Source organism: Rhinatrema bivittatum, chromosome 2 (genome assembly GCF_901001135.1).
Source record: "Rhinatrema bivittatum chromosome 2, aRhiBiv1.1, whole genome shotgun sequence".
NCBI classification, from domain to species: Eukaryota; Metazoa; Chordata; class Amphibia; order Gymnophiona; family Rhinatrematidae; genus Rhinatrema; species Rhinatrema bivittatum.
Window position 1 is genome coordinate 486,406,297 of NC_042616.1, and position 25,527 is coordinate 486,431,823.

The 25,527-nt window shown below is 40.9% G+C and overlaps 1 protein-coding gene across 8 annotated transcripts in view; it reads left to right on the forward strand.

Moving 5' to 3' along the window:
• RIPK1 (receptor interacting serine/threonine kinase 1) overlaps window positions 1–25,527 on the forward strand; it is a 210,465-nt gene that overhangs the window by 78,744 nt on the left and 106,194 nt on the right. For all 8 annotated transcript variants that reach the window (XM_029590539.1, XM_029590542.1, XM_029590543.1 and 5 more), the window contains 2 exons: window positions 13,289–13,426; window positions 20,070–20,307. In XM_029590539.1, coding sequence (XP_029446399.1) covers window positions 13,289–13,426; window positions 20,070–20,307 — 376 coding nt within the window. The remainder of the gene's footprint in view (window positions 1–13,288; window positions 13,427–20,069; window positions 20,308–25,527) is intronic.

Sequence of the window (25,527 nt, forward strand, 5' to 3'; positions counted from 1 at the left end):
ATTTGTGTTACGTAGGCGAATAGGGCCTGGGCATCATATTGGAAATGGTGTATTTTGTTTGCATAGTATTCCTTTTTTTGCTGTAGAATGGCAGTCCTGTAGTGATGTAAGAATCCCTTGTATGTTGCAAGGGTAGATGTGTTAGGGGTTTTGTGCCATCTATTTTCTTTTTGTCGTAAGTCCTGTTTCATCTGTTTAAGTTCAGTGCTGAACCAGGGTTGATTTCCCTTTTTTGTTGGGTTGATTGATTTGGAGACTATTGGGCACCATTTATTTGCAACTGTTTCTGTGATCTTTTGCCAAGAGGATAGGGTTGAGTCAGGGTTAGTTAGGTCTAAGTTAGGGAGTTCATTGGAGAGTTGATCTTGGTGCTTCCTTAAAGGAAGAAGGTCTCCTGGTCAGAGAACATCAACTTGGTGCAGCAGGAAGTGAACCTGTAGCAAGGACCTACTCTTCAGATGATGTATTGTCCTCTCACACCGAGGATGTATCTCCCAGAGCTAATGCCCAGGAGGGGAAGGGTTAGGTTGGCTGTCATAGTTGGTGATTCAATTATTAGGAGTGTAGAAAGCTGGGTGGCCAATGGACATGAGGATCGCCTGGTAAATTCCTGCCTGGTGCGAAGACGGCAGACCTCGCGTGTCACCTAGATAACATTTTAGACAGTGCTGGGGAGGAGCCAGTTGTCATGGTACTTGTGGGCACCAACAACATAAGGAAAATTATGAGAGGGAGATTCTGGAAGCCAAATTTAGGCTCTTAGGTAGAAGGCTGAAATCTAGAACCTCCAGGGTAGCATTCTCTGAAATACTCCCTGTTCCCTGTGCAGGTCTCCAGAGGCAGGTAGAGCTATGGCATTTCAGTGCGTGGATGAGATGATTGTGCAAGGAAGAGAGATTCAGCTTTGTAAGGGACTGGGGAAAGGGGAGTCTTTTCCAAAAGGATGGGTTCCAATTTAACCAGGGTGGAGCCAAATGCTGGCACTAACCTTTAAAAAGGAGAGAGAGCAGCTGTTAAAGAAGAACAAAGGGGAAAGCCGACAGTTGCTCAGCAGCGCGTGGTTCAGAGGGACGTATCTTCAAAGGATACTAATGAAGTAGGAGAGTTAGGGCATCCCAACAGAGAGGTTCCAGTAAAAGCAAAAGTAGTTCATATGCCTATAAGTAAAGAATCACCTGATGTAAAAGATTCCAAATTATCCCTGTCTGCTGAAAAAAGCAGACTTTTTTAATACAAACAAAAAAACACACTTTGAAATGTCTGTCTGTCAATGCCAGAAGTCTAAGAAGTAAGATGGGAGAGTTAGAATATATAACAGTGAATGATGAGAGAGACTTAATTGGCATCTCAGAGACATGGTAGAAGGATGAGAACCAATGGGATAGTGCCACACTAGGCTACAAATTATATTCCAATGATAGGGGGGAGCAACTTGGTGTGGGTGGGGGAGTGGGGCTTTGTTGGGGATGGCATAGAGTCCAACAGGATAAGGATCCTGCAAGAGACTAAATGCACAACATACATGGGTAAAAATCCCTTTTGTATTGGGGAAGAGTATAGTGATAGGAGTATACTAACATCCACCTGGCCAAAATGATGAGAGAGACAATGAAATGGTAAGAGAAATTAGGGAAGCTAACCAACTTTGGTAGTGCAGTAATAGTGGAATATTTCAATTTCCCCAATATTGACTGGGTAAATGTAACATCAGGACATACTAGAGAGAAAGTTCCTGGATGGAATAAATAACAGCTTAATGGAGCAGTTGGTTCAGGAACTGACGAGAGGGAGCTATTTTAGATCTAATTCTTAGGGGAGCACAGGATTTGGAGAGAGAGGATAATGGTGGAGCTGCATGGCAATAGTGATCATAACATGATCAAAATTGGATTAATGACTGAAGAGGGACAATAAGAAAATCCATGGCTCTAGCACTAAACTTTCAAAAAGGAAACTTTGATAAAATGGGGGGAAAAAACCTCTGAAAGGTGCAGCTACAAAGACTGAGTGCACATTGTTAAAAAAAACAAAAAAAAAATCTTAGAAGTACAATCCAGATGCATTCCAGGCATTAATAAAGGTGGAAGGAAGGCCATACGATTGCCGGTATAGTTAAAAGGGGAGATGAAAGAGTCTCTTAGCCAAAAGATCTTCCTTCAAAAATTGGAAGGATGCATCTGAAGAAATATGAAAAAGCATAAGCTAAAAGAGAATTTGAAAAAGTTGGCCATAGAGGCAAAAACTCATAATAAAAACTTTTAAAAATATATCCAAAACCGGAAGCCTGCGAGAGAGTTGGACTGTTAGAAGATCAAGGGGTTAAAGAGGCACGTAGGGAAGATAAGGCCATTGTGGAAAGACTAAATGAATTCTTTGCTTAAGTGTTTACTGAGGATAATGTAGTTTTCAAGGGTGACAATTCAGATGAACAGACCTAAATCACAGTGAACCTGGAAGATGTAGTAAGCTAGATTGACAAACTGAAGAGCAGTAAATCACCTGGACCAGATGGTATACAGCCCAGGGTTTTGAAAGAACTCAAAAATGAAATTTCAGACCCATTTCATGTAATTTGTAACCTATCATTAAAATCATCCATTGTACCTGAAGACTGGAAGGTGGCCAATGTAACTCCGATTATATCAAAAGGGATCCAGAGCTGATTCGGGAAACTATAGACCAATGTGCCTGGCTTAGGTTCTGGAAAAAATTGTGGAAACTATTATAAAGAATAAAATTACAGAACATATAGATAGCCATGATTTAATGGGACAGCCAGCATGAATTTACACAAGGGAAGCTTTGCCTCACAAATCTACATTTTTTTTTTTTTTGAAGGGTTGGATAAAGCTGAACCGATTAGATATGGTGTATTTTGATTTTCAGAAGGCATTTGTCAAAATCCCTTGTGAGAGGCTTCTAAGAATACTAAAACGTCATGATAGGAGGATTGCAAACTTATTAAAAGACAGGAAACGGAGAGTAGGATTAAATGGTTGGTTTTCACAGTGGAAAAAGGTAAAAAGAAGAGTACCTCAGGGATCTGTACTTGGACTGGTGCTTTTTAATATATTTATAAATGATCTAGAAAGGGATACAATGAGTGAGGTGATCAGATCTGCAGAAGACACAAAATTATTTAGAGTAGTCAAGTCAAAGTGGATTATGATAAATTGCAGGAGGACCATGTGAGACTGGAAGATTGGACATCCATATGGCAGATGAGATATAATCTGGGCAAGGTGATGCATATAGGGAAAAATAATCTATGCTGTAGTTACAGTGTTAGGTTCCATATTGGGAGTTACCACCCAGGAAAAAGATGTCATAGTTGATATTACATTGAAATCATCTGCTTTAGTGTGCTCTGGTGGTCAAAAAGCAATCAATGTTAGGAATTATTAGGAAGGGAATAGAAAATAAAATGGAGGACGTCATAATGCCTCTGTATTGCTGCATAGTTAGACCGCATCTTGAATACTGTGTGCAATTCTGTTTGCTACATCTTAAAGATATAGTTGGGGTGGAGAAAGTACAGAGAAGTGTGACCAAAATGATAAAGGGCATTGAACAGCTCCCCTATGAGGAAAGTCTAAAGAGGTTAGGGCTGTTCATCTTGGAGAAGAGATGGCTGAGAGGAGATATGATAAGTCTACAACAACCTGAAAGGATTTGAACGGGTAAATGTGAAATGATTATTTACTCTTTCGGATAATACAAGGACTAGGGGGTGCTTCATGAATTTAGCAAGTAGCACATTTTAAAATTTTGGTGAAAATTCTTTTTCACTCAACACACAATTAAGCTCTGGAATTTGTTGCCAGAGGATATGATTAAGGCAGTTGTGTAGCTGGGTTTAAAAAAGGTTTGGCTAAGTTCCTGGAGGAGAATTCCATAAACTGCTATCAATCAATAGGGAATAGCCACTGCTTGGTTGCCGACATTATTGTATAAGATCTATTTAATGTTTGGGTACTCTTCAGATACTTATGACTTGGATTGGCCACTGTTGGAGACAGGATATTGGGTTTGATGGATCCTTGGTCTGACCCAGTATGGCATATCTTATGTTCTTAATCTTGCTGTGCCTCACCATAGCCACATTCTGGCACTCTCAGACAAGAGTAGTGGCATATCTTGAGCTACTTTGACATCTGCTGAAGGGGGATAAACTTAAATACGACCGCCTCTGGGGAAAATTCTGGAAGCACTATGGATTTAACACACAAACTTGGTACTTCATTATTTGTTTCATTGTTTATACCAAAGCCAGTTATCTCGTAACTCTGTGTTTTTATTACTGTAGGTTTTTGACTTCACGCTTGTGCCATTTTATTGTTGAATCCTGATTTTTTTTTTTTAATAAGTAAAAAAAAAAAAAAAAAAAAAAAGAAAGAAATATGCCTACTCTGGTGTGGGGTGGGGGCAGGGGAGAGGAACAGATAAGCTTCTTTGGATCCTCTTCATGACCCATATTGTAGGAATCAAGATATTCAGGCAGATTATCTCAAATCACACATACTAGACCCAGGAGAATGGAAGCAGTGGATTCAGCCATTTTTCTGATCCTACAGGTATAAAGGGATGCCAGTTACCAGGTTTATTCATTCAGAGAAAAGATCAGGGCTCCTTGGTGTGGACACCCTGTTTCAACTGTGTCTTCCTCACAGCCTGCTGTATGTCTTCCTCCAAGGATGGTCATTGGAAAGATGCTTCAGAGGATCTTAGCTCATTGAGGAACTGTAATTCTGTTGGCTCTTGGCTGATCCAGATGCCCCTGGTGCGCTGACTTCTTTAGGTTCAGGATTAGAGAGTCTCCGAGGTTCCTCCAGGAAGAGGGGGCCCTCTTATCACTGGATGCTCTGCTCTAAGTATGTATCTCAGCCAGGCTAACAAAAGAGGTCATGCTTACTATCTTGCAGTTGCTTGAGAAGTCCATTTTCCTAGTTTGTAAGTTTCAGTTGCTGGTCCAAAATTATGGAACACAATGCCAGACATATTATTCAGTGTAGCATATGCTGGTTAAGAAAAGATTGCATAGAGTTGAGACAGCAAGGATGGGGAATACTTATGTATTCTGTGTTTTGCTACTAATTTGTACTAAATATTTTACCTACTTGAAATTGTTTTATTGCTGCTTTTATTATGAACTGTTGTGATTCCTTGTTCAGAACAACAGTATAAAAATAAATAAATATGAAATATGTGGAAACTGTTTGAAACTTGGAGGAAAGAGAGAGTGATATCTCCTTCCAGGCTACAGTTCAATTAATCCTACTGAATGGCCTTCAGAAGGGTCTGGCATTAAATTCCCTTCAGGTTCAAGTAGCAGGTATAGTGTACTATAAAGGATTAATCCAAGGAATCTTTTTCAGCACATCCTGTTGGTCACACTTCCTCAGAGGAGTAGATCGTCTTTGCCTCCATAGGACTTTAAATTTGTGCTCAGGGGCTTAACTACTGCTGCATTTGACCTGCTAGGTGCACATTGATCCAGGTTTTGGCATATAATGCAATCCTATTGGCTGCCTGTTCTGCAAGGAGAATATCAGAATCACAGGATCTGTTATGGTGGGAATCATTCCCGCTTTGTTCTAATGAAAGGATCTCTATTCGAACATTTACCATCAATCTTTCCTGCAATGGTATCCTCATTCCACATGAATCAGATGATCTCACTACCAACCTCCGGATAGGATGAGCCTGTGAGAACCCTGAGGACCTCCATCTCCTGGATGTGTATAGGGCTCACCTATGGTACTTACAGGTCACAAATCTCTTCAATTGCTTTGTTTTCTAGCCAGAAGGCAGGAGAGTCTGTGCCTAAGACGACCACTATTCTCTGGACTTAGAAGTTAACAAGCTCAGCCTGTCTGTCAAGGGGGTTATAGGGTCCTGGAAGAGCCGCAACATTTTTTGACAAGTACGCAATCATCTTTAGGGGGGATGAGCACCATCTGATCCCTCCAGCAGTTCTCTGCAAGGTGGCCACTTAGTCCTGTTTGCCTTCCTTCTCTAAGAGTTTCTACTTTGATCTACAAGCCAAAGGGAATGCTGCCTTGAGGATGTCATCCTGAGAGCAGGCTTAGATGGGTCCCACTTGAATTAGATTACTTGGGTACATCCCAAGCATCGAACTAGTCTGGGATGATAAGGAAGGAAACATTTGTATTACTTGCTAATTTTCTTTCTGTCATTCTTACCAAACCAATCCAGGAACCCATCCTTTTTAAGCCTGGCTGCTTGCCTAACAGAATCTTAATTGTCTCATTTCATTTTCATGATTATACAGCTTGAGTTAGACCTGTTGAGAAGTTGTTTCTCTTCTTGAGTACTCCATAAGGATCAGAGAACCAGTGGTGGTCAGTTACTAGTATAACACTTCCTACAGCTGCGACCGCTCTGCCTCACCTCTTTTCTACCTTTCTCTTTCTCCTTGGGTAAGATGGCTGCCTCCGGTGCCGAGTGCTGTAACCCTCAGCATTTCCAACACAGCATGGGCATCCCCGTCTGCCATGCTCCTTCCTGTGGCTTCCTAGGGCGCGTGCACGCTGCCAACGCTTATCAATACGTCATGGCAGGAACCTTGGGGGCATCCCCACCGCATGACGTCAGTACCTCCCGGGTATTTAAGCCTCCGATCCAATTCAACGAGTTAGCAAGGACTTCGGTTTGGCTACTTTAACCGCTTCTAAGCTGCTTACTTGGATTAATCGCTCCTGCAGAAGCTCTGGGCATCCGCTCCTCGGGGGCCTCTTGCTTCTATCTACCCTTTAGGGTTTCTCTACTAAACCTAGACAACCACTCCTCGGGGGGGGGGGGGGGGGTCTTATTTACTTTTGTTACAGGATCCCTCAGCGCTCTTAGGTACTTGCTCCTCAAGGGCCTTTCCAGCTCAGGGTATCCTGCACCTCGGACCTCGGGTCCTCTTCTTCATCCACTACCAAGGAGGATTCCTGCACTGCTTCTCTGAGTACCTCTATGCTCCAGCTCTCCATTTCCACCCTTCAGGTTCGGCTTATCCTGCTCTGCAGAACACTACCAACCTTGCTACATCCGGGTGAGATCTACATATGAGACTGTCTGAGCATATGGGAATTTCGCTGGACTACAGTGCTAACCGTACCGGTGCAAGTACCATCTATCTACAGCAGTACAATAAAGCTTTCTACCTCAGTTCTGCTTTGAGTCTAGCCTATCGCTGTGGTTCCCCATGGGGCCCCTCCCCTTGAGAGGAGTCATCACCACTATGACTGAGTCCACTCTATCAATCACACAAAATACCCAGAAACACAATTGTGTATTCCAGTAACCCTGTTTGTAACCAACGAATCCAAATATATGGTTCAACTGGTATCTACTTCATACGCATATTATTAGGCCATCAAACTTCAAAATTTTTGTGGGACCCTTACTCTTAGAATCAGTAATTTAATAAGACTCTTGATGTGGTATTGGGTCGCATTACTTTATTTTCATCATCTTATCAACTTTTTGTCTTTTTCATCATATATGAATAAAATCCCGAGGTATGCTGACAAACTTCAAGGTGAAACATACACTTAACAGCTCTTATTTTAAAGCTATAATAGCCAGTCACAGTCCCAAATGATTTAAATAAAGATACTCATCGCAATTAGCATCTCAATCTCAGTCCTGACACGATCGCGTTTCGGACCAAAAAAGGTCCTGCCTCAGGGGAATCACTCCTTCGAAACTGCTTATCTATGAAGTCCATCAAAATTCCATCCATTAATGACCAATGGCTATTCTAAATCCATAACTGTTTTCGCGGTCTACTTTTGACTCGCATTATCTGAAAAACATGGCAACGAACAGGAAGTCTTTAAACCCATAGAACTGGAAATTACGGCAACATCCTCAGTCTCCAAACAGGTTGTCCTCCAGCACAATGTTGCAATGTCTCAAGTCCTCTACAAAGTCCAGCATTACAAACACACCCCTTTTTAGTCTATAACCAGTCGTCCAAGACCGGAAACACTCCAAAACAGTTTTCTGCCAAGTCCGGCGTATAAGAACCACACTTGAAAATAACAGCAAAAAATAGGACTAAAACGATGTGCTCACCACTCCATTGACCTAAATATTTGATGCAATCATCCAGCTTGGAAATCAATTATCCGTATATAACACCTCCCATATTTTGTGCCTGTCGAAAAATATTGAAACCAAACTGGGCATAACCTCAAAACCCAGCATATCTCAGCTCCACCAAAAAACTTAAGAAGATCTTCAAATCAATGAATACCAATTGATCTTGTCATTGAGGCCAAAAGGATCCATGGAGTTCAAGGTGAAAATCCAATGATGTTCACGTTTGTTTAAACGGGACTGCACATTGCCACCTCTGGGGCTCTACTGCACCTGCTCCAAAATTAACCAGCATAAATCAGTAAATGTATGTTGTTGCTGTATGCAATGTTGTACTAACGAGGCAGTAAGCTTAGAAGTTTTTAATACAGCTCCTGTGCTCTATCAATCTTGTTCTGATCTTCCTCTTAGTCCTACCGAAGTAGACCAATCTACAAGGGCATTGTATGACATAAATAACGCCTTCAGAGTCACATGTAGTAAAGGTCCTCAAATTTACCAAAACATCCGAATGAGGGGACTGCCATTAATCCCCTGTTAAAGATAGAGCACACATGTCACAGTGTCCACAGGTGTGATGTCCACCACTTTCGGGTTGCCTCAATGTAGAAACAAATGTAGACTTGACCACCAAATCTCGAATGTTCTGTCCCCTAAAAAACGCAAATCTGGGCCCTGATTGAAAAACACGATGGAGTGCCAGAACTTGCCAATGTGTCTGCACAATATCCACTACCGCATTAATCTGAGCAGAATATTTTAAAGTACATGTAAGATGCTGAGAAAACGGACACTGCTAATATTGGAGCAGTAAAGATCTATTTGCAAAAAGTGCCCTCTTGAAAGCCTTCTTAAGGATAGATCTCGGATATCCCTCATGAACAAATCTTGTAAATAGACCAGATGCCTGCATACGAAACTCATCTGTAGTGGAACAGAGCCTCCGTAGTCTCAAGAATTGAGAAATTGGTAACCCATTTTTTAGTCTTGTGGGGTGGAAGCTGGAATATCGTAAATAATGATTGCAATCAGTATCTTTCCGATACAAAGTGCTCCTGATGGTATTACCTTCCCACACCACTAAAATATCCAAAAAAGCTATGGATACTTGATCATAATGAGCTGTAAACTGTAAATGCGGATTTTGGTTATTCAGCCATTGTAAAAATTGTATTTTTTTTTTGGATGTCATTGTTAGAAAGTCTTAAATATCGTCTGTATAACAGTATATTCGGAAACCAACTAGAAGATTTATCTCTGGAGGATCAAAAAATTTTTGATAAAAGATTTTTTTGCTCCGGATTGGTCTCACGTTCAGTATGGTGCGATTAAACAGTTATCTGAGAATCAGGAGATAATAGTGAAACCCGCCGATAAAGGCGGTGCAATTGTTATCCAAGACACTAATGATTATGTGACAGAAATCCATCCGCAGTTGCAGGATCCTGGATATTACCAAGTTTTGGTGGAAGATCCGACTCATGATTTACAAGATCAGATTGAGAAGTTGGTAGATGAAGGGATGTCAAAAGGCTTAACATCTAGGGAGGCTTGGGCCCTCAAAGTTAAATACCCTGTACACCCTGTTTTGTATACTCTATCTAAAATTCATAAAAGCATTTCGAAGCCTCCTAGTCGTCCCATTGTGGCTGGGAAAGGTTCGGTTTTGGAGCCTTTGCCAGATTTTTTGGATTTCTTTTTAAAACCATTTGTCATGGATTCTCCATCGTTTTTGCAAGATACATCTCATATGTTGCGGTTATTACAAGATATATTGGGTTTACCAGAGAATTGCTGGTTGGTGACGTTGGATATTTCATCTTTATATACCAATATCCCTCAACATCAATTCTTTGCATTGATGCATAAGATCTTACAAGCACGTCCACATAAGGTCCCTACTGGTTTTCTTCTTGACTTTTTGGAGTTGGTACTGTTTAAGAATTTTTTTTAAGTTTGACACATTTTACCTCCAGACGCAGGGTGTGGCAATGGGGGCCACTGTTGCTCCCGATATTGCCAATCTATGTCGCGCATTTTGAGGACCAACATTTGTTTTCTTCCAGAACCAGAGGGCTCACCCTAAGGGGAAAGGGGCTGGTATAGGTGAAGCTCCAGACCAGTCTCCAGCTGGCCATTCCCACCAGCTGTTAGGGAGGACCTACAGGGCCTTCCCTGTAGGCTGAATCAACCTCCCCACAGCAACAAGGGTCCATGAACCTTACAACTTTGCTTTGGTTCTACAATACTGAAGAGCTGAGGCTGCACAGGCCATATACATGGTGATGACTGAGCTCTAATTGTTCTCCGTCTCCATCTGCTGATAGGGAGACAAAACCCATTCATCTGGACTGGTCTCGTAAATCTGAAAGAGAAAATTAGAAGGTAAGACCAAATTTTCCAATGCATTGGCAGAAATGCATTGGGAGAAATGTGTACTGGTATGTGCAGGGACCTGGGTTGGTTCATTTTATTTATTATAACTTGTTTTTCTGCCTTTTGCATTAAACAAAGCAAAGGTTTGATTTCAGGCTTAGGTTGGCCAGTAATGCTATAGAGTCTGCTTTCAAAGCTCTTGGTGAATGTGAGGGATTCAGTCATCATGCAATGGCAAGATTTAGGGTTCATGATTGCAGGATGTCCAAAGGAGCCCTGGTACATTGTGTTTGGAGAAGAACTGTCACTAATGACTGTGCTAAGTGATCTGGTAGAGAATAAAAATGGAGGAGAAAACCTCTGTTCTCAAATGAATACTTATGGTGCTGAAACTCAGTAGAGGCTGGTTCTGGAGGAACTGAAAGCCAAAAGGAGTAGGAAAAAACTGTTGGGCAAAAAAAAAAACCCTTTAATTTCCTGTCTTGTTGATTGCGCTGGATAATTTTCAGATTTTAGGCCCAGAAGTTGAGACTGAAGTGGATATTGAAAATTAGACTGTGCCAATTGCAGAAACAGTTTGCTGACTTTCCTGCTTAAGAGTTAAGACATATATAAAGATGTCAAAATAGCTACTAATATTAGCACAGTCCATGATGGCAGTAAGTCCTCTTTAGATTTGGGCATCTAGCTGCCTTCGGGGCCCTGTCTCGGCACCTTCTATTCCTCAATACATTTACAGTCAAAAAAACTCACCTTTTTTGTGGTTGCTGTTAACTCTTAACCTCTTCTCTGCAGAAAATATACTTCCTGTTGACTCTTGTTTATCATATATGTACGTCTTGATAGATTGTAAGCTCCATTGAGCAGTGAAGCTCTCATATGTATCAACGTGTAAACCACTTTGGAAATTGTAAACTGCTTTTATGCACGGTCACATAGATAGCTGTGTGGTTCAGGCTTTGGGGTTTCCTTAATTAAAGTTGTTATAAGTTAACAGTTTACAATTTTCCTCAATGAAGTTTCACCAATAAAAGAAAAATTATTTTGACACTTAGTATTATTAAAGTTAAATTTATTAACTAGCAATAGAGAATATGGTTTACTGGGAAAACAAATATAAACATGAATTATGACACAAATATATTTTAACCTTGGTACCAGGTTTTAAACATTCCAAACATTTTAGATAATTATAACTATTAATGTAATAGGACTAATATCACTAATGTTACTAATATCATTCTCTGTTAATATGTTGAATAATTTTTCAAATTTCACGGTTTTTAATACTTTTACACGTGTATTCGTTGGTGCATTTATCTATGACTCCCGTGATGATTTGTGTACTCTGGTTTTTGAACAAAGATGAAACATTTTGAAGGCTACAGTTCTTTCTGGATTTATGGTTGATCACGTCGTCTCTGGAACAATTTCCTACTATTCTGACTTTAGGAAATAAATAAAACCTGTCTCCCTAAGACTGTCAATTTTCACTTTCTTGAATGTTATTAGCTTCAAAATAAAAGGCTTATTCAGTTCCCTGTCTACAACTAGGAAAGGTGGATAAGAATAAATTAATGTTTTTAGATCATACACTCTTTAGTTAGATAACACATGAGATCCTTATACCCATTCAGTCACTCTTTCCTCAAACAGTTCTCAGATAACTGTATTTAAATGGAAATGAGGTTTTGAAAATAAGTCTTGAAGCCCAAAACGAAAATCCTTTTGCCCTTATGCCAAAAGTGCTTTTAATTTCCCTTTGGAATTCAGCAGCAGTCAGCCTTATTTTCAGGTGTACAGCAAAATATATATAAGCAGCAATATTTGTCTGCTTCTTATAGGGCTTTAACTTCAGTGTAATTATGATATCACATATTCAGTTTCACAATTTTCTTTCTTTCAGCTAACTATGAAAGCTGAGAAAATATCCGCGTTTCAGCTGTTTTATTTTTAATCTCACGAATTTCCTTATCTTTGGCAGGCAAACATTAATAATCACTCTCATTCATTCTCATTCATTCTTAATTAGTGTTTCTTAAATGTTTTTAAGGTGTTTTACACAGTATGCAGGCCTAAGTAACAGAGCTCAGCAGCGCCCACTCTGTCACCTTTCCCAGCTCAACCCCTCACTGACCACAAGTGTCATGCAGAGAAACTAAAAGAATATTGCTTATGTCATAAAAAGAAAAGTGTTTACTTGGGATAGATTAGTAATTAACAGAAATCTTAAAAAAAACCAAACCCTTGGTTCAAAAGACTAATAAAAAGGAAACATTAACTAATTTAAATGCATTCTGAATTATACCAACACTTTAAACAAAATAGTAATTTGGCTGTAATTTGAACCATTTCTTTAAATTTTGTTACAGTGAGCAGATAACCAGTGCTCTGTTGTTAAGGTAATAGCTTCCCTGGATACCCGTTGCTGTGGTTCCCAAGCACTTTACTCAATGCAGGCATCACTGGCACTCTTAGAGCCCCTTCAAATTGATTATTTTATTTTTAATTCTCTTCACCACATTTACATACGTAATACTGCTTATATCTGCCAGTGCTTTAAAAATGACTGGGAAAGTTACCCTGTTGTGCTGTGTTATTCCAGCAATGCTGAATAGCTTTCACATCAGTCTTTATGTTGCGGGCACATTTTTTCATCTATATTTTTATGGTTTAAAACCACGTACTTGTTGAATAACTGTAATGTTAACACTTGGGCTTCCAGGCTTATAGTTTTATTTGTTTTGAGCAGATCACTTTGTATGTTGCAATTAACAGTTTTTAATTTTGCGCTGTTTAGGTCCGTGTTCCACTTGCTGTAAAAGGCCGCTTCATTCTGGAAATCATTGAAGGCATGTCTTACTTACATAAGAAAAATGTGATACACAAAGACTTGAAGCTGGAAAACATCTTAGTAGACAATGACTTTCATATCAAGGTAGGAATTCATTTATGTGTGTTCATCATCCAGGGTATTAAGACACGGAGTATATAATATGTCCCCATGTATATAGTCAGCACTGAACAACCTCAGGAAATGGAAGGCATAGAAGGACATAGGAGGAGATATTTGTCTCATCATATGTAGGAATAAAGAAACTTGAGATCTGACAATTTATCATTAAATATGTTAATTTAAATATTTTAACATATTTAAATGCTTAGTCATTAATTTGATGAAATTAATCCATCAGTCAGAACTGATTTTTGTCTGCCATCTTCAGTTGCCCATTTCATTGAAGACATAGTGTATGACCACATGTCAGACCTCAAAACCTTCAGCTTCTGAACCCTGAACAGAGAGCTATTTTTGATCATTCTGGAAGCCATCAATTCAGGCAGGTCATCTTCTTAGGTAGACCCAAGAGGGACAGAAATACATTCATACAGAGATCATTACTACAAATCCTGAAAGGGCAGGGAAAGATTGCTTTCATGGTTGCACCCACAGGCATCAGTGACACTATTGCTAGAGAAAGAGAGTCTCTGAGGAAAGATTTATGCTGTACCTACTTTTATAATTTGAGATAGCACAACGCAACCTTGAAATGGAAAAAGATAGAATACATGGAAAATCGAGGAGACCATAAATAATTATTTCTGGGAATTGTAAAAGAAACTTAAAACCAAAACTGATTTAGTAGTTCAGAATGGTAAAATCTCTACTAAGCACTTCAGTATCTCTATAAAGAGATGTAATGTGAAGAACTAACATATACCCAAGAGAAAGTATAGCTGCTGGAAAGTGTATGCAAACACCATTAGACACCCCTATACAAATGTAGGTACTCAAGGAATCCGGGCTGGATTTAAGATTATAATGCCCATAGATAGCACTTGGGATAGGATGTTTTTGCTCCCTGAAATCTGAGCAGCTGAGGAGTCCCAGTTTTTGGGCACCTTCAGAATTTAGTCCTCTAGGCATGTGCCTGTATTGCCTGTGCCTAAATCGTGCCCTGCAAGGAATGCCTCGATAGACAAGCCCAGAAAAGCATATGGATCCAATGGGGTGTAAACAAATTACTCAAATATAGCAATCTACAAGTAAAATTTACTACAACTACCACTACCTCTTTGCTCGCTGTATGTAGTAGGGGTGTGCATTCGTTTGCAACGTATTGGCAATCCGCAACCTATATGCCATATTCATTGTATTCGTGGGGGTCAGCATGGCTTTACCCAAGGCAAGTCTTGCCTCACAAATCTGCTTCACTTTTTTGAAGGAGTTAATAAACATGTGGATAAAGGTGAACCGGGAGATGTAGTGTACTTGGATTTTCCAGAAGGCGTTTGACAAAGTTCCTCATGAGATTCTAGGAAAAGTAAAAAGTCATGGGATAGGTGGCGATGTCCTTTCGTGGATTGCAAACTGGCTAAAAGACAGGAAACAGAGTAGGATTAAATGGACAATTTTCTCAGTGGAAGGGAGTGGGCAGTGGAGTGCCTCAGGGATCTGTATTGGGACCCTTACTTTTCAATATATTTATAAATGATCTGGAAAGAAATACGACGAGTGAGATAATCAAATTTGCAGATGATACAAAATTGTTCAGAGTAGTTAAATCACAAGCAGATTGTGATAAATTGCAGGAAGACCTTGTGAGACTGGAAAATTGGGCATCTAAATGGCAGATGAAATTTAATGTGGATAAGTGCAAGGTGATGCATATAGGGAAAAATAACCCATGCTATAGTTACACAATGTTAGGTTCCATATTAGGTGCTACAACCCAAGAAAGAGATCTAGGCGTCATAGTGGATAGCACATTGAAATCGTCGGTTCAGTGTGCTGTGGCAGTCAAAAAAGCAAACAATGTTGGGAATTATTAGAAAGGGAATGGTGAATAAAACGGAAAATGTCAATGCCTCTGTATCTCTCCATGGTGAGACCGCACCTTGAATAATGTGTACAATTCTGGTCACCACATCTCAAAAAAGATATAATTGCGATGGAGAAGGTACAGAGAAGAGCTATCAAAATGATAAGGGGAATGGAACAGCTCCCCTATGAGGAAAGACTAAAGAGGTTAGGACTTTTCAGCTTGGAGAAGAGACAGCTGAGGGGGGGAATATGATAGAGGTGTTTAAAATCATGAGAGGTCTAGAACAGGTAGATGTGAATCGGTTATTTAGTCAGATAATAGAAAGACTGTGGGGCACTCCATGAAGTTAGCATGTGGCACATTTAAAACTAATTGGAGAAAGTTCTTCTTCACTCAGTGCGCAATTAAACTCTGGAATTTGTTGCCAGAGGATGTGGTTAGTGCAGTTAGTATAGCTGTGTTTAAAAAAAAAAAAAAAAAGGATTGGATATGTTCTTGGAGGAGAAGTCCATTACCTGCTATTAATTAAGTTGACTTAGAAAATAGCCACTGCTATTATTAGCAACGGTAACATGGGATAGACTTAGATTTTGGGTACTTGCCAGGTTCTTATGGTCTGGATTGGCCACTGTTGGAAACAGGATGCTGGGCTTGATGGACCTTTGGTCTGACCCAGTATGGCATGTTCTTATGTATGGTGAACCCCCACGAAATCAACGTACCACTAACTAATAAACCCCCCCCCCCCCCCCACCAAGACTTGCCAAAAGTCCCTGGTGGTCCAGCGGGGGTCCTGGAGCGATCTCCTGCAATCGGGCCGTCTGCTGCCAGTATTCAAAATGGCACAAGTTGGCGCCGGCCATCCATTGCTCCTACCATGTGACAGGGGCCGACCAATGGCACCGGTAGCCCCTGTGACATAGTAAGGGCAAAGGCTATCGGCGCCATTTTGAATACCGGCAGCCGACGGCCCGATTGCAGGAGATCGCTCCAGGACTCCCGCTGGACCACCAGGGATTTTTGGCAAGTCTTGGGGGGGGGGGTTCAGGAGGGTGGGGGGTTGTAGTAAATTTAAATGTAAAGGGTTGCGATAGGGGGGTTTTTTGGGAAACAAATACATATGTAACTAATGAACGGATCGGGGTCCTCTGAGAACGGATGCAACGGATTTTGGTCCTGACAAATCCGTCCCTGCTGCACATCCCTAGTATGTAATGCTGCACAAAAAGACAGTACCTTCTCAGCAGAGCTTACCATTTCCTAAAAACAAACATACAGGGCAAAAGAGACTTTGGGAATTTCATTTATTAAGAAAATGGTTAAAAAATTGAGTCTGTAAGTGGGACAGGAATTAAGATTTAAAAGCAGCCTCAAAAAGATGGGTTTTTAGATAGGATTTAAATAAGGCAAGCGAGGGAGCATGATGTACCAAGCACGTGGTGCAGCCAGGTGGAAAGCATGGAGTAGGCAGTAGACGAAAAGGGCATAGATAGCAACTTGCCTGATGAGGGGAGTGCATATGGAGTAGTTTAGAGAAAGATAGAAGAGGTAATGAGAAGCTGCAGAGTGAACGCGTTTGCGGGTGAATAAGAGGAGGTAAATTATAAGTGGGAATGGGTAGCGAGCCAGTATAGCAACTGGTGAAAGATAAGTTGCACAGCTGAATTTAGGATTGATTGTAGTGGAGAGAGATGGTTCATTGGGACACCTGCGAGAGCAAGTTGCTATAATCTAAGCAGGAGATGATGAGAGTGGATAATGGTTCTGGTAGTCTGTTCAGAAAGGAAGGGATGGGTTTTGGTAGTGATATGGAGAGAGAAACTGCACATTTTTAGCAGTGTTTTGGGTATGTGTAGAGAAAGAGAGGCGTTGAAGATGACCCCCAAGATTACAGGCTGAGGAGCTGGGATGCTTATAGTGTTATTCTCAGAAATAGAGAAAGAGGGGGAAGTGGCTTTGGGAGGAAAGATAAGGAGCTCTGTCTTAGCCATGTTAAGTTTAACAAGTACATCAGGCAGCTGGATTCCTGTTGAAGTTACTGGTGTAGAGAGGTGTATCCAGATGGACTCAGGACCAATGGGTTATGTTCCCTTGCCAGCAGATGAAGACTGAGTCAGATTTCAAAGCTGACGTCCCTAGATACACCACTGCAGTGACCTCAACCCTTCAATATTTCTCCATCTCCAGCAGATGGTGGATGCACCTCTCCTTATGGGGATTGCTATATTTTTTGGAAGGAGAAATACTACACTGAAATTGGAGAAAAAATTAAGCTCTGCTCTCCTGCACTGATACCTAAAAGGCCCTCCTGAGGTGATTTCCGAGATCCCTCAGAGGTGTGCCTTGGTCCGGTAGCCGGTTCCCAGCGTGGACTTTTTGCTGCTTAAGCAGCTGAAGGGCAGCGGGTGCAGGAAGCCAAGCGTAGTGGTGACAGCCAAAGCCCTCTCCCCCTGCAGCTGGAGACTATCTCTGTACTCGGCCAGTAAACGCCGAGCCCAGGTAATGCCAACAAAATAGTAATTTCAGGGAGTTCTCAATCAAATAAGCCGCTATAAGCACCTTGCCAGTATACTTAAAAATGGTCTCCCAATCCTGTTGACCCAAAGGCGTGATGAAGATCTGCTTCCTAAGCCAGCATATGGGGTTTTTTCGTAAAAGCCACCTTCCCCCAAAAGAGCATATATAATCGAAAGTACTTTGGTGGTATGGTCTGCCTTACAGCATAGCAACTCAAAATCCGATTTCCCCTGCTGAAGATGACCCTTAAGCAGCATAGCCTGAGCAAAGTGTCTCAATTGAATATAGGGATAAAGATCCGCGATCAATAAATTGTATTTTGACACTAAAACCGAGAAGGGAATCAAACTCCCCGTGCCCCAAAGTTGTTCCCAAATATAAAGTCCTTTTTGTTGCCACCCACTAAACGCTGGATTCTCATAACCTTGCGAGAAGGAGTTATTCGCATAAAGATATGTGCTGTGATGATATTCTCTTGAGCCAATAAGTAATGCCCTCGTGCCACCCATAGATCATCCATACGTCTGCCCAATTCTGCCATCCTCTGCAGTGCTGTCTGCCGGCGCCATATTGGAACGGCCCGTCTCCGTCTCATCTCCCGCTTTCAAATAAGAAAATTTGCGGAGGTCCGACGTTTTTTTCTTCGCAGCTATCATCGATTGAGAACCGGGGGGCGTCTTAGGCAGCTGCAGGGAATTTTGTAAGGCTTATAGGGCAGAAAAACAAGCGTTTAGCTGATGTAAACGGGGAGCAGAGGAATTAAGCAGTCCGCATAAGGAGTGATGTCACTTCCTCCAGAATCCATTCTTAAACAAGCCTTCGACGCAACAGCAATGACACTGCAGATCGCTTTCTGCTGTGCACTGGTGGCACGCTCCCTGCTTGCTTCTCTCGAGGGAAGCAGATAACTTGTAAACCGTTGTGAAGGCTAGTACCAAACAACGGTATATAAAAGTCTACTAATAAATAAAAATAAAATTCTGGAACTGCCCCCCCTTCCAGTCATTAATTCAAATTTCTAATTAGTCACTTGCTCTAGCTAGCCATTCCTTCCATTTTCCATCTAGGCACGAGCATGGAATCTAGAGCGGAGAGCCTACTGGCAGAGTTTACAAGCGAAACGAGCAGGGGCACACACCTAGTAAATCAAATACTAAAATAAATATTTCAAAGGTTTCCAGGCATAGGAGGCAAGCTTCTTTCAGTGGCAAGGAGGCTCTAAAATGAGGGGGTCATGGGATGGGGGTGAAAAGAGGTAGATTCAGAAGTAATCTTAGGAAATATTTATTTATAGAGAGGATGGTGGATGCATGGAACGGCCTCCCAGTGGAGATGGTAGAGACAAAAACAGTATCTGAATTCAAGAAAGCATGGGATAAATATAGAGGATCTCTAAGAAGTGATGGGAATTTATAAAGCTAAATTACTTGGGTGGATGGGCCATACAATCTTTCTGCTGTCATGTTTCTAAAACTGTTAGGTACAGAATGTGTGTTCATTGCATTGTGTGTATTCACATGTATGTTGCAGGGTAGAGTAACATGCATTTTATAACATGCATATATCATATGAGTGTATTATAAAATATTACACTAAATCTACGCATGGCCACATGCACACGTTTATGCTGCCACCCTCAGTTGTTTGAAAGTTATCCTCCCTATGTGCAAAAAACACTTTGTGCATTGTGCTGGGAGTAGTATATTCCCAATACCTATTTACCTGTAATGCATGCTGGAAGAAGTAACCAACATTTAGCATTAAACTTATTTTTCCTACCAGTTTTGGTACGCCCTTGCCCCAAAGATTCTGAATAAGATTTTTATGCTACCAGTCATGTTTACTAAAACGTGTTTGAATGTTGGCACCAAGAAAACTTTTGTAGTTTGACACACATTTTTTTTACAGTGTGCAGCAAACTTCAACTAATACAGCTCATTATTCTGTGCATGACTACCCTGGTCCTAGGTGTGCACATTCATGTTATCTATTTTTACCCACCTGTTCTAATCATTTCCCATCTGAAAAATGTCTTGGCTCATTCAGATCGCAACCTCTGGGATTCTGTTTGTTGGGTTGAAATTTAGGTCTCAAAGCCCCTATCCACAGCTTCTACTGTGCGTCTAGTGTGTCTGCAAAGCACATTCTAATGATACAAGCAAGCATTCATATCCACTGAAGGATGAATTGTTAGTGTTAACAGAAGGCCACCTACATAAAGGTATTGACTTTTTTTGCCAGATTGCAGATCTTGGTGTTGCATCTTTTCAAACTTGGAGCAAGTTAACTAAAGAGGAGACCAACCGGCACAGGAAATCAAAGATGAGCGGTGTCGGCTCCAAGGTAAATGGTGGCACACTTTTCTACATGGCTGCAGAACACTTGGCATCAATCAATGCAAAACCTACTGTGAAGTCGGATGTGTACAGTTTTGGCATAGTTCTCTGGGTGATTATGGCAGAAAAAGAACCCTATGAAGGTAAGAGGCACACACATTTTTCTCCTGCCTTATCCTTGTTTGTTGGGTACCTACAGGCATTCTTTCCAATAAAACTGAATTATACTTTGGAAGAAGTTATGCTATCACAGCATAGATATACAGAATTAAAGCCATAGGGCAACCTATTTTCTTGAAATATCACTTGTTTGCTTCATATATGGACCCCAGAGTAATAGGAAACAGCTTCTGGTGGGGGCTTCAATCACGGGATTCAAGCTTGTATAAATGACGTCTGGGAGATCTCCTCGGTAGGATGTTAGTTTTCAAAGGAGATACATGCGTAAATGTAACATACTATCATAGCAGTTTTCAAAAACCCATTTTTGCACTTAAAAAGTGCACTTACATGCGTAAAACCTAATGACAGTTCAATGGCATATATTGTAACAAAGCCCACGTACCATGATAGGTGCATTTACACGTGATAAACCCAGTTTTAAGTGTGTAAATCCTTTTGAAGATTACCTGAAATTGTAAATATAATTTTAAAAGTTAACGGTTAAAACTACAGAATTTTAGACAGTTAACCATTTTAAATGATAAATACAGCTCTTGGGCTGACCCAATCGTATTCATGCTTGTCCTACTATATGGAACCATGCAGCACACCAGGAAAGAAGAACCCAGAAGTCAGCTGCAGGTCAAACTGAGAAGGTCTGCTGTTCATGGTGGCAGATCTTAACCTTTAAATGACTAGACAATAAGTAAGAAAGACAGTGAATAAACAAGTTAGACTGTTTGTATTTTTAAAACTCTGTAAGGCAGCTAGTAAGCAGAACTGAGTGTTTGTACTTAAAAAAAAAAAATAAATAAATAAAATAAAAAGTAGCCAGGATCAGTGTATACCTAAGTAAAAAGGTTGAAAAGTTCAGTCCAGTAACTCACCTTTGAAAGGTGTTGAGGTAGTGTGACTTGGTTTGAATTGGTACTAACATTTGTTAATCAAGAGAGCAATGAGTCACTCTGGCTGACTAACTGAGGTTAGACTGTTTGTATTTCCCAACCCACCCACCCCTAGTTCATCCTTTAATTTATAGGCAGGTGCCACTTTCATACAAAAAAACCCCAACAACAACAAAAACTTTATTGAGAATTTGATCAGACCCTTGAAGGCCACTACCAGATACATAGTGAATTCACTAATACATTTGAAGAACGTTAATTAGACACATTCCTACTCCCATAGCAACCTAAAACTTAACTAGGAACTGATTAAAATTGAGATGAAGGCAGCAGTCCAGCAGCAATAGGTGGGCTTCCCAGTCTTTTGCATAGAGTGTCACATGTATGAATTTTTATCCACCGGTGAGAAGTTGTGCATGTGATGCAGAGAGCTCCTGGCTCTCAGTGAACAAGTCTGATCTCTGGAGGCTAGAGTGGCAGACCTGGAGGAGCTGAAGCAGACAGAGAGGTATATAGATGAGACCTTCAGGGACATAGTAGCCAAGTCCCAACTTCAGACTGGCAGCCCTGGTGCTGCTTTGGAGGAAGAAGGTCTCATGATTGGAGAGCATCAACCTGGTGTAGCAGGAAAGGATCCTGTAGCAAGGACCTGCTCTCCAGATGATGCACTATCCTTTCGTACCGAGGATATCTCCTCAAGGCCTACTGCCCAGGAGGGAAGGGTTAGGTCGGCCGTCATAGTTGGTGATTCGATTATTAGGAATGTAGACAGCTGGGTGGCTGGTGGGCGTGAGGATCACCTGGTAACATGCCTACCTGGTGCGAAGGTGGCAGACCTCACGCATCACCTAGATAGGATTTTAGACAGTGCTGGGGAGGAGCCGGCTGTCGTTGTACATATGGGCACCAACGACATAGGAAAATGTGGGAGGGAGGTTCTGGAAGCCAAATTTAGACTCTTAAGTAGAAAATTTAAATCCATAACCTCCAGGGTAGCATTCTCTGAAATGCTCCCTGTTCCACGCGCAGGTCACCAGAGGCAGGCAGAACTCCGGAGTCTCAATGCGTGGATGAGATGATGGTGCAAGGAAGAGGGATTCAGTTTTGTTAGGAACTGGGGAACCTTTTGGGGAAGGGGGAGTCTCTTCTGAAGGGATGGGCTCCACCTTAACCATGGTGGAACCAGACTGCTGGTGCTAACCTTTAAAAAGGAGAGAGCAGCTTTTAAACTAGAACAAAGGGGAAAGCCGATAGTCGCTAAGCAGCACATGGTTCGGAGAGAGGTATCTTCAAAGGATACTAATGATGCATTAGAATTAGGGCATCCCGACAGTGAGGTTCCAATAATAAGAAAAGTAGTCCAAGTGCCTGTAACTAAAAACTCACCTGAGCTAAAAAATTCTAACTTATCCCTATCAATTAAAAAGCAGAATGAAAATACAAACAAAAAACAAACTTAGAAATGTTTGTATGCTAATGCCAGAAGTCTAAGAAGTAAGATGGGAGAATTAGAATGTATAGCAGTGAATGATACCAAATACAAACAAGCACCAAAATTATTTTTTGGGGAAATTATACTATACTCAATCGATTCACATCCAATTCCCCCTTAATAAATTCTTTTTGCAACAAATCTGTCAATTTTTAATGGTCACAGGTCGTGAATCATTGCAATTCAACGCAATAATTTACTGGGAAACAGTCGAGCCTATATGCTGACCCGAACTAACTTCCCATAGAAATAGAAAGGAAAAAATTTTTTAAGGAATGGAGGAAGGGTTTCATATCTCTGAGTTTAAAACCCCCACCAGGGTGAACTCAATTCATGTGTGTATAATCATGAACCAAACCTCCTCCATCCCATGTTTTTTTAAATTTTGTGTGCAACAAGCTTACACCCCTGTGTCTTTCTTTTAATAAAAAATCATTTTTAAATCTGAATGTATCATTCTTCTTATTTTAAATATCAAAGACGGATAACTTCATGAAAAGATTTAAAAGTCCCGACTTATCTGATGGAAATTGACAACCCGACGTAGCCACGTTTCTGGTCCGGAACCGGACCTTTCCTCAGGGGATGTTATCCTGTTTAAAAATCAGTCTGTGTACCAGAGTTGTCCGTAATCTTGAAAAACTTCTCCAAAGACGCCAAGGCGCTCAATCCATTCTGGAAACGCTGCATCCTACCCGCCACTGTTTTTAACCTGTGCACACAGATGGTAAACCCACCAATCGCGACCCTCCTTGCTGTGACGTAATGACGTCTATTTAGAAAACGCTTTGTAGGACGCTGTCTTCAAACCTTCACGTCCTTCCAGCTGAGGTTTGAAGTCAGCGTCCTACAAAGCGTTTTCTAAATAGACGTCATTACGTCACAGCAAGGAGGGTCGCGATTGGTGGGTTTACCATCTGTGTGCACAGGTTAAAAACAGTGGCGGGTAGGATGCAGCGTTTCCAGAATGGATTGAGCGCCTTGGCGTCTTTGGAGAAGTTTTTCAAGATTACGGACAACTCTGGTACACAGACTGATTTTTAAACAGGATAACATCCCCTGAGGAAAGGTCCGGTTCCGGACCAGAAACGTGGCTACGTCGGGTTGTCAATTTCCATCAGATAAGTCCGGACTTTTAAATCTTTTCATGAAGTTATCCGTCTTTGATATTTAAAATAAGAAGAATGATACATTCAGATTTAAAAATGATTTTTTATTAAAAGAAAGACACAGGGGTGTAAGCTTGTTGCACACAAAATTTAAAAAAACATGGGATGGAGGAGGTTTGGTTCATGATTATACACACATGAATTGAGTTCACCCTGGTGGGGGTTTTAAACTCAGAGATATGAAACCCTTCCTCCATTCCTTAAAAAAAATTTTCCTTTCTATTTCTATGGGAAGCTAGTTCGGGTCAGCATATAGGCTCGACTGTTTCCCAGTAAATTATTGCGTTGAATTGCAATGATTCACGACCTGTGACCATTAAAAATTGACAGATTTGTTGCAAAAAGAATTTATTAAGGGGGAATTGGATGTGAATCGATTGAGTATAGCAGTGAATGATGACATAGACTTAATTGGCATCTCAGAGACATGGTGGAAAAAGGACAACGAATGGGACAGTGCTATACCAGGGTACAAATTATATCGCAATGATAGAGAGGAGCACCCGGGAGGCGGTGTGGCGCTTTATGTCCGGGATGGCATAGAGTCCAACAGGATAAACATCCTGCATGAGAGTAAATGCACAATTGAATCTTTATGGGTAGAAATCCCTTGTGTGTCGGGGAAGACTATAGTGATAGGAGTATACTACCGTCCACCTGGTCAAGATGGTGAGATGGACAGTGACATGCTAAGAGAAATTAGGGAAGCTAACCAAATTGGTAGTGCAGTAATAATGGGAGACTTCAATTACCCCAATATTGACTGGGTAAATGTATCATCTGGACACGCTACAGAGATAAAGTTCCTGGATGGAATAAATGATAGCTTTATGGAGCAATTGGTTCAGGAACAGACGAGGGAGGGAGCAATTTTAGACCTAATTCTCAATGGAACACAGGATTTGGTGAGAGAGGTAACGGTAATGAGGCCGCTTAGCAATAGTGACCATAATATGATCAAATTTGAATTAATGACTGGAAGGGGGATAGTAAGAAAATCCACTGCTCTCGTGCTAAACTTTCAAAAGGGAAACTTTGATAAAATGAGAAAAATAGTTAGAGAAAAACTGAAAGGAGCAGCTACAAAAGTAAAGCGTGCAAGAGGCGTGGTCATTGTTAAAAAATACCATCCTAGAAGCGCAATCCAGATGTATTCCACACATTAAGAAAGGTGGAAAGCAGGCAAAACGATTACCGGCATGATTAAAAGGGGAGGTGAAAGAAGCTATTTTAGCCAAAAGATCTTCATTCAAAAATTGAAAGAAGGATCCAACAGAAGAAAATAGGATAATGCATAAACGTTGGCAAGTTAAATGTAAGACATTGATAAGACAGGCTAAGAGAATTTGAAAAGAAGTTGGCTGTAGAGGCAAAAACTCACAGTAAAAACTTTTTAAATATATCCGAAGCAGAAAGCCTGTGAGGGAGCCAGTTGGACCGTTAGATGATCAAGGGGTTAAAGGGGCACTTAGAGAAGGTAAGGCCATCGCGGAAAGATTAAATGATTTCTATTCTTCAGTGTTTACTGAAGAGGATGTTGGGGAGGTACCCGTACTGGAGAAGGTTTTCATGGGTAATGATTCAGATGGACTGAACCAAATCACGGTGAACCTAGAAGATGTGGTAGACCTGATT